The 10,146-nt window shown below is 51.7% G+C and overlaps 1 protein-coding gene across 1 annotated transcript in view; it reads left to right on the forward strand.

Annotated features, from left to right (window-relative positions):
- LOC309603710 (olfactory receptor 14J1-like) overlaps window positions 1-9,677 on the forward strand; it is a gene marked incomplete at both ends in the record, with an annotated part of 28,735 nt that extends 19,058 nt beyond the window's left edge. Inside the window, one exon of the mRNA XM_082338641.1 lies at window positions 8,912-9,677. Within this exon, the coding sequence (XP_082194767.1) occupies window positions 8,912-9,677 (766 nt within the window). The remainder of the gene's footprint in view (window positions 1-8,911) is intronic.
- Window positions 9,678-10,146: the final 469 nt, after the last annotated feature.

The raw sequence follows: 10,146 nt of genomic DNA on the forward strand, positions 1-10,146 counted from the left end.
GCAAATCCATGAAACAGGTCACCCCTTACATTACCTGTAGTGTCCTGCAATTGCTCACGGTGTTATCTTGTCAGAGTGTCGGGCATCTGCACACATACCGTGACATCGGAGCCACTGCCTTGCAGTGTTCCCAAAGAGAAGAGATTCAGCTGAAGCTGAGGGTCCCGACATCAGGCACTCATGGGAGCAGAATTCAGTCACTGGCAGCCAGGAATGTCACCTTTATTCATTTCTTCTCCTCCCCAGACCTGAGCAAGTGATGGGGAGAAAGGAAGAAAGGAGAGGGTTCCTCACTGCTTTTGCAGTCCACACACAGAGCTGAATTTTGTCCTACTATCAAAGGTTTAATCCAGGTTACTTTTGCTACCAAGCACGATTTTTTGAAAGTGTTCAGACATTGTGTTCGTCTCTTTTAAGGTAGTCTAGAAAAGCATCATCCAACATAAACAGCTGTCCTACAGACATGTGTGGAGAAGAGGTGAATTTTACTCATGAAGATTATTAACTAAGGAGTGCAAACTCCAAATTAACCTAACGGCACTGAGGCACCTACATGCTGCTATGGATGTCATAGATTCACATGACACAGGATGAGTGACACACCTAAATGAGGCATCTGGCAGGCTGGCTGGTGCTGTCAATAAAGAAAATTAAATGGTATTGGAGAGCAATGAGGTAAGTCAATGAAGAACTGAATCAAGAGCTTGCTGGAAAGAGCCAAAAGGCTGGGTCTGGGTGAAAGCTACCCCATTCTCTGGGGGTAAGGTACGGAGTTCGGACGGCTTCCCTGGCGGCTGATTCTCTGGACCTGCCCCACACAGCAGCCAGGTTTCTCAGCAGGGCTTTCCATTTCCCCTTCCAGAAATGACCATGTCTCTCCATTCAACACCCATGGACCCCTACCTACCACTTGAGAAAGCACATTTTGTTGAGAGGAAGACCTCCCTGAGGCACATCTGTCCTTGAGTTCCATGGGCTCGTGCAAGGCTTGGGGTGGAGCTTCTTTGGTGCTGACATTTCTGTTGCAGAGCACCCTCTGGGCCCAGCTGTACAAGCACTGCAGTGACAGGGCTGTGCCTGGGCACTGAGCCCTGCCTGAAAAGATGAGGGAACGAACACCAACATTGAAAGAAACTATGAGCGCATTTTCCATCAGCTGAAATGCACTGAACAGTTTTCATCCATAGACAATACTTTCCCGTGATGCCAACATGGACATTTCCAGCCCAAGTACTACACTCAGGAAAAGAAATACTCATCTCCCCTGTCACACCCCTGACCCTGCTCTGCCCAGTGTACTGTGTATTGACTCTCAGCACTCTTTCACATCTTTCCACACGTCCTGCTTGAACTGACCACTTCTAAAGGCATCTTTCCAGCAGGCTGCCTGGGCGTACGCATTTCCCAGTGTCCATCCAGCTTTCCTCCTCTCATTGGTCTCTACCCATTCCCACACCTCTCAGCTCCCCAGGTGCTGCCCTGAGCTTCAGGCAGTTTACAGCTTGCCTTGCCTTTCAGCAGGCTGCCTGATGGCCTCTTGAGCCATCTCCTCACTTGTGTTTCTACCTGTTTTCCCATGTATCTCACTGAAAGTGTTCCACTAAGGTTACCGACAGTGGGAAGTGGACTTCAGTGGAGGAAACTTGGACTGCATCTATTATTTTTTAATGAGCTTTTTTTTTTTTTTTTTTTTCCCCTGGGAGGTAAGAAACATTCTTCTGTGAGTGTGTGCAGCTGGTTCTCCAAAGAAAGCAGATGAGAATGTGTGCAAATGAGCTGAAGCTCTGAGCTACAGTCTTTAGTGGAAGGAGCTTAGAGTTGAAAAATCCTGATGCAAGTCCCAGGTGGCCACTGAGAGAAATGACTGGGGGGCAAGGCGGGGCAAGGATGATGATGGGACACGGGACAAAGATGGGCTGTACAGTGTCTGACAGAAACAACCTTACGCTTCCTACATCTGCAGACTTCATCAGGAGATATTCTGGATGAATATGAACTGGAGAAGGCTGATCTCACTTGTTCTGTAAGCAGAAAAATAAAGAAAACTGGAATAAAAAGAAAAGCTGATTTATTGTTCCTTCTTATTTAAATCTTCTCTCCTTGGCTACATTCCAGAAATTTCTCAAATTAGCTACAGAAGACTTGAAGAACCAGGAAAATGATGCACAGAGACATGGCTTGATAGGGTGTTCAATGTCAATGAGCTCTCTGGTGCCATGTTCCTGAACGGCAAAGACTGAAAGAATGAACAAGCCTCTAAAGAAGTGGAAGGCAGAAGCAAACACCAAGTTTCTGAGGGCGCTGGGGGCCCCACTGAGGGCCAACACTGACAAGGCCATGAAGGCAATGACCAGTCAATATGTTGGTCCCTGGGGGCTCATCAAGCAAAAACTGGGAGACACTGGTTGCAGATGCAAAGGCCATGTGCTGGTGGCTCTGAGGCCATGTAAGCCCTTGGTGTTTGTTTATGATCAGAGTGGCCAAGCCCTGACCCCCAGGACCTGGTACAGGAGGTCCTTCATGCCTTGCTCGGGACTCTGCCTCGGGTCAGTGTGAGTGGGGGCTGAGGCAGGTGGGTGGCAGATTCTGTTTCTTGAATGACAAAGCTGTGATTTTCCGGAGATGTCCCAATGCATGTGAGTTCACAACAACTATCTGGTTTCGTAGATTTGCTATTTAGAAGCCTTACCCTTGTACGTAAGGAGGATGTCAAAGCGAAAGCTCCCATAGGCTTGAGAGTTGCAGGGATGGGTAGCAAAAGCAAAATGAGCTGATAGAGGCTTAGAGGGCCATGCGGAATTGACTATTCAAAATCAAGCATTTGATTCACTTTGCCTCTTTGCTTTGACATCTTTTCACTTTGACCACACTCCTGAAATCTCTCTAATAAGCCACGTAAGAACTGAAGCCTAAAGGAAAATTCTGTCCAGAATTGGCTCCTTGTGGTGCTTTGTGTGGCAATGAGCCCTCTGGTGCCGAGTTCCTGAACTGCAGCTCCTGAAAGGCTGACCAAGCCTCCAGAGAAGTAAAAGAAGCACAGCTGAAGGTTTGGGAGGGTGTTAGCAGGCCCTGCTGAAGGCCATCGCTGAAGAGACCATGCAGGGAATGAGCAGACAAGGTTCCTGTCCCTGGGGGCTGGTGAAGCAGGGAGTCGGAGGCACTTGGGACAGGAGGAAATTTCAATGTGGAGATCACCGTGAAAGCCCTTGATGTGCTTCGCCAAGCAGGATGGCCAAGGCCTGACTCCCATTTCAGAGATCCTTTCCCTCTTGTGATGCTCTGAGCTCTTCCTGGGGCATTGTGATATGGGAGTGTGTGATGGCAGGCACAGGTCAGTGGTAGGACACCTGCCAGGCTCTATGGAGGGTGGGTGAGGAGGAGGCAACAAGGCGCTGGAGCTGTAAGGACCTCATGTCCTCTCATGGGTCTCAGTGGAAGAGACAGAAGCCATAGCTGAGTGGACAAGGGTCCCAGTTCTGTTGGGGTGTCAAAGCCCCACCAAGGCCCTTGGCCATCGCCACCACAGCTACACTGACCTGTGCCTGTGCCTGCTTCCTTGCTTCCAAGCAAGCACCAAGCTCTGGGTCTCTGAGCATTTGCCAATGCTTCTGAGCTCCCCACAACCCATCCAATTTCTTCCAAAGCCTTGCTAATGCTCCTTTCTCACCCAAGAGTTCCAAGGCCCAGACATGCGAGAATCCTCTGTTTAGCTCCACAGCCCAGCACTCAGCTGCCCATTCTCCTGCTGCTGCTGCCTCCAAATCAAGACTCAACCTGTTTCACTTCAGCATGACAGCCCCCGACATGTCAAGTCTTCTTCCTGCCTTCAATGCACTCACTGCTGCACCTGCACTGCTCTCCCCCTGCATGCCCCTGTGTCTCACCAACCCTTCCTCTTCCCCTGCAGTGGTGGGACCTCACCCCAGGAGGGCTGTGCATCCTCCAGGCTCCGGGAGGTTTCCTGACACCCACCCAAGTGTGAGGAGTGAAGGAGGGGAGGAGAGCCAGGTCAGGTCATGGGGCATGACTGAGCACAGACACCCCAAGCAGTGGGCGTTCCCCATCTGTCAGGCTGAGCCATGCACATGCGATGGAAATGCCTGTATCATCCCTGATTTGCACAGGAGGGGCCTTCCTTCCTGCCATCTTCCCAGGACAATCTTCTTCTTCTTCCTCCTCCACCATCAGACATCCACTGCTTTCCATTGCTGGCTTCAGACATGGTTTTAAGGATTCACTAACACCATCAGCGATCCCCTTTCTTTCTCACCGACATCCCCTGACCCTCTGTCCCAGACCTACACATGGCCAATCACTGCTGCTCAGGGCCACTCATAGATACTGCCGCTTTTAAGGAAATCACAGAAACACCTGAAGGATTATTGATGCATTATCGACAGAAGACGCACTAGGTTTGCATCTCAAGAAATGGGATGCCAGAGGCCAAGGGAAGGATGGTCTGCGCACTGTCATGGGATTTGAGAACCTGAAACGTGCTCTCTTCTCCCTGTCTCCTGGACATCTAAAGAGGACTCACACTTCTCTGCACTTCAATTTCAGGCGTTCCTGGAAATCTCAGGAGGCATGGCATACCAATTCCTGGGTTCAAGGAGCTGGTCAAATGCCTTTTGTCTCTTTCCGCAATGATGGCTTCAATGCCAGGCTCATTTGTAGACTCTGTATGTGGGTGCTGACATTCCTTGAGCAACTGGCTCTGAAAGGATTAACATGCTAGGCTGTTATTCTTGGAGGGTATAAGGACAGTAAAAAAGAAGTTGGCGTTGGGCAACTGAAAAGGGAAGCAAAAGATGTGGTGAGGGCTGTTTGGGGACACCTGTGAAGCAGCCCTCAACCTGATGTGAATGACTTCTGGGGTCAGGGAGAACCTGAGCGCTCTCTCTCTAATTGGAAACCATGAAAGGGAAGGAAGGACAGCATCATTCAGGCTGGAAGGGACCTCGGGAGGTGTCTGGACCAACCTCCTGCTCAAAGCAGGGTCAGACAGAGTACTCAGGCCTTTATCCAAACACATCTTGATCACATTCAAGGATCCCAGTGCACGCTCCCTGGGAAACAGCTTTCACTGCTTGACTATCCTTATGCTGAGAAAGTTTCTCTGTCTATCTAGCCTGACCCTCTCTTGTTTCAGCCCATTGCCTCTTGTCCTTGTGTCATGGACATGAGCCTGACTCCGTCTTCGTGGGAACTGTGTAATGCTGCTACATGTTTCCCACAAGATCCTCTCTACTCCTGTCTGAACAAGCCCAGCTCTCTAAGCCTCTTCTTACAATAAAAGTTCTCCTATCCTACTGACCTTGGTGGCCCTCCACTGAACTGGTTCCAGTATGTTGAGGTCTCTCTGGCATTGTGGCATGTCAAAACCTAGGAAAATATTCCAGATATGGTGTCAAAAGTGCTGAGCAGACTGGCTGTGCTCCGGTTCATAAAGCCCAGGATGCTGTTGGCCCTCTTTCCTGATTGCTCCTCTTTTGCCTAATGGAACCCAAGGACCACCAAAGCTTTTCCACAGAGCTGCTGCCCACCTGGGCAGTCCCTGGACGATATTGTGTCATGGGCTTAGTCGACCTCAAGGGCACAACTTACTGCCTATCCTGAGGTTCCTATTGGCCCATCACTCCAGCTTGTCTTTGTTCTTTGGGATGGCCACCCTGCCCTCCAGTGCAGTGTCTGCTCTCCTCAACGTGATGTCTTCTACAAATGTTATGAAAATGCACTCTCTCATCTCCTCCAGATCATTAAAAGCCCGTTAAACAGGGAAGGTTGCAGCACAGAGCCCTGCAGGACCCTACTAGCTAGGTGCCTCCAGGCAGAGTGCCACACATTCACCACCTCCCTCTGAGCCTGACCATCCATCTGGTTATTTACCCATCTACTCATCCACCGAGGCAGACCAGAAAATCCTAACTTGGGCACAAGAATATTGTGGAGGGGTAATGTTGAAAAGTTCACTGACTTCCAGGTGAAAAGACAACCACTGCTCACCCTGGGTCCAGCAATCCTGTCCTTTCAGCACAGAAAGCAAAGAGGATGGGGAGAGACAAGCTCCCCTAGGTAGATCCAGTCCCCTTCTCTTTCAGACACCCAGAAATGGGATCCAGGTGAACATGATCTAGGGCACAGCCATTTGCTCCTCTGCACATCCTTTGGGCATTTTAGAAAGGTGCATGCAACGTTTGCATTTTCCCCATTGTCAAGGAGTTTGCACAGACTCCCTGACCTTTAAAAGATGAAGGAGAGTGGCCTGGCTGTGCCATTGGCCTGCTCACTCGGCTCCCTGCCATGCTGCCCCTCCTGTCCCATACACTGGGAAGCATTTGCTCAAGTGATCCCTGACTTGATCCCCATCCACTGCTGGTTGATCTCCTCCAGAGTCCTGCCCTGAGTCACAGAGGCCTGGGAGACCTTGCTGGGGAAGGCTGAGGCAAAGAGGACACACAGAATCTCACATCTATCTACACCTGCTCTTCCTAAATTCAGCACTGGCCACACAGGATCTTTGTTTCTTCTTTAACTGTTCCTGAAGCAGTAAACACTCCTTATGGTGCCCTTCAATTGCCTTTCAAGTTTAGACTGAGTTTCGATCTGGACCCTTGCTGTGCTTGGAGGATGCCGTCCTTGAAGAGCAGCTGTCCTGAGCTCTGCCACCATGTCACAGCTCTGTCTGCTCAGGAACAGCTCCACCTCTGCCTGCCTGTGCCCCTGGCTGAGGGCACTGCTGCACATTTGGGCTGAAGCACTGCAGCTGTGGGACCAGGCAAGCTCTGACTTGCCATAATGAACCCTGGTACAAAGCATCCAAGACCCCGTGGGTGCAAAAGCAGAGACATGGTGTGGGCAAAACAGAGCTGCATGTCTTCCTAGCCCCAGGTGCCTATTTCATTGAACTGAGGATAAGTCCCAGGCTTGAAGAAATTAGATCTTTCCTTGTCACCTTCCTGGGTGTCCTGCCTAATGATGGGACAAAAAAAAGGGGTTTCTCATGCCAAAGTCTTTTCCTAATATGAGAAATGACAGTGCTGGAAGTGTCTCTCTGCAGCTGAGGGAGGGAACATCAGAGGTGACTTCAGCCTGTTTCACAGCAGGTTCCCCTGGAGCCCCAGGGACACCTGGAGGGAGCCCAGAGGGGCAGAGAAAGTGCTGCCTTGGGCTGGGCCTCTGCTGCTGAGCTGGGCTGGGCTCCTGGGATGCAGGGAGCTGCTGGCAAGTGGGCAGTGCTGCAGAGAGACAGCTCTGCCCAGGAGCAGCTCCTCTGCAAAGGGCAGCAGGGCTGAGGGCACTGCCTGCAAGAGCTGAGAGGAGAGGAATGAGGCAGAGAGACTGTAAAGGCAGTGTGGAGTGGGAGGATGCTGAGAGCTCACTGCATGGGAGAGATCTTCACAGCCCTCTACATGGTAAGTCTCTGGGTGCAGGACAATGTAGCTGGTGTTCCTGGAGGGATCTCCAAAGGCTGCTACATCCCACAGCCTATACGATTTTCAGGAGGATTCTCAGAGTTTCTCTAATGTAGAGGAGAAGGACGTGCTGCAGAAGAGGACTTCCCTGTGCGCTGTCAGAAGGATAGGGCATGATGGCTCCCTTCTTCTGGGATTTTGAAGATCGGTGTGCACCTGTGGGTGCCCATGCTGTCCTTCAGAGCAGGGTCACCACGCCCCAGCGGGCTGTGCACCAGGGCAGGGACTCTGCCGTCTGACCGGGTCAGCACTCAGCCCACCCAGGGAGCGCCCTTCAAAGCTGCGGGGAGAACCTGTGGGTGGAAGTAGGGCAGGATCCCTCTGCTGCCCAGAGGGTGCAGCGTGGGTCAGGGCTGCTCAGACTTCTACATCACCCAGCGGACATTTGCAGAGGGTCATTTTAAAGATGGATGTCAAGGTAGGAGGTTGCCTGAAAGGAAAGAAATCCCTGCTTTGAGTTTTTCCACTCTTGGTTGGCTGGGTGGGCAGTAGGAGATGGGAATTTATTTCTCTGCTCTGGAGAAGGCAATGAGACCCCAGTTCTTGCTAGGACTTGTCTGAGCTGCTCCTTAGCCCCTGCACACACAGAGATGCCCCTGGGCAATGCCCTGCTGCCAGGAGGTGCCTGCAGGGCAGAGCTGAGCACACAGCAGGTGGGATGGGCTCTGTGAGCATGGAGAGGGAGGAGATGTGGGGACAGAGAAAGGGATCGTGGCCAAGAAGAGCTCCAGGCAGCAGAGACATGGGCAGCTGAGAGCAGGGCTGATGGACAGAGCGGCTGTCCTCACTCTGCACTAAGGGACAATCCCTGTGCCCAGTCTCAGCACCCACAAGGTTTCCCTTGCAGTGCAGCAGAAATGCCAGGCGTTGCTGCATTCAAACCACTCCTCAGCTGTGCTGGGGCAACTAGAACAGAAGGCACAACCCAAACTCCCCACAGCTCTGCTCTGCAGTCAGGTGAATTGGGAGTGACAATGCTGAAAAGCTCTTTGATATCACAAGTAGATTTAATCTGAGATCACCCCGAGTTCCTATTTACCTGTTGCTGTATGGCAGGACTGAGTCCTGCAGAGCCCCCAGCAGAGCCTCCTGCTCCCTGGGGCACCCTCAGCCAGCACCAACCAGAGCTCACCAAAGCTCTTTCTGAAAAGTGAAAAGCAGTTCGAGGGGTTTCTATAAGAAAGTCAGTAGATTTTTCTGAAAGCAGTCTGCCCTAACTTCTCCCTTCTTCTACCTCCTTGAACAGATCCCCATGTGCAGAGACAGCAGATGTCCAATAACAGCTCCATCACCCACTTCCTTCTCCTGGCATTCGCAGACACGCGGGAGCTGCAGCTCTTGCACTTCTGCCTCTTCCTGGCCATCTACCTGGCTGCCCTCCTGGGCAATGGCCTCATCATCACCACCGTAGCCTGCAACCACCGCCTCCACACCCCCATGTACTTCTTCCTCCTCAACCTTTCTGTTCTTGACATGGGCTGCATCTCCACCACTGTCCCCAAATCCATGGCCAATTCCCTCTGGGACACCAGGGACATCTCCTACATGAGATGTGCTGTCCAGATCTTTCTGTTTGCCTTCTTGGTAGGAGCAGAGTATTATATTCTCACCATCATGGCCTATGACCGCTACGTGGCCATCTGCAAACCCCTGCACTATGGGACCCTCCTGGGCAGCAGAGCTTGTGTCCACATGGCAGCAGCTGCCTGGGGCTATGCTTTTCTCGATGCTGTGCTGCACACTGCCAATACATTTTCCCTCCCCCTCTGCCAAGGCAATGCTGTGGACCAGTTCTTCTGTGAAATCCCCCAGATCCTCAAGCTCTCCTGCTCACACTCCTACCTCAGGGAGGCTGCGCTTCTTGTGGTTAGTGTCTTTGTGGCCTTTGGGTGTTTTGTTTTCATTGTGCTGTCTTATGTGCAGATCTTCAGGGCTGTGCTGAGGATCCCCTCACAGCAGGGAAGGCACAAAGCCTTTTCCACGTGCCTCCCTCACCTGGCTGTGGTCTCCCTGTTTGTCAGCACTGTAGTGTTTGCCTACCTGAAGCCTCCCTCCATCTCCTCCCCATCCCTGGATCTGATGGTGGCTATTTTCTACTCAGTGGTGCCTCCAGCAGTGAACCCCCTCATCTACAGCATGAGGAACCAGGAGCTCAAAGACGCACTGAAGAAGCTCATTCAATCCGTAGTCTTTCAGCAGCAATAAGCATCCCATGTCTCCTCACAAGTGATTTCCAATGTATCTGGGGAATCTCCTGTGCTTTGGGCGTTTTATCTATGATAATTCTGTTTCTCCAGGAATGTCTGCATGCACTCCACTTCTCCAGAGGCATGAACCCAGTGTGTCTGACACAAAGGTCTTTGCACATGTGTCTTGCCCAATGGCACAGCTGGCCTCCTATGTCACATCTCTGTAATACAAGGGGATTTCCTCAGTGCCGGTGTCTGGAGGTTCGGCTCTTCTTCCAAAGCTGAGGTCAGGAACAGGCTGAGGAAGTTGTCCCCCACGAGGCTGTGCTGCTGTGCTGGTGTTCTCCATGGGCTGAGGGCAGTAGGGCTCAGCGCGATGTGTTCGGGAATGGGACTGGAGGGAGCTTTCACTGGTGGCCTCCCTATTTGGCCACTTCCAGCACTGGCCACTCTCCACAGGTTTATGTGTGAGTTTGACTGCACGG

This window comes from Platalea leucorodia (genome assembly GCF_965183815.1).
Source record: "Platalea leucorodia genome assembly, contig: HAP1_HAP1_SCAFFOLD_180, whole genome shotgun sequence".
Taxonomy (NCBI): Eukaryota; Metazoa; Chordata; class Aves; order Pelecaniformes; family Threskiornithidae; genus Platalea; species Platalea leucorodia.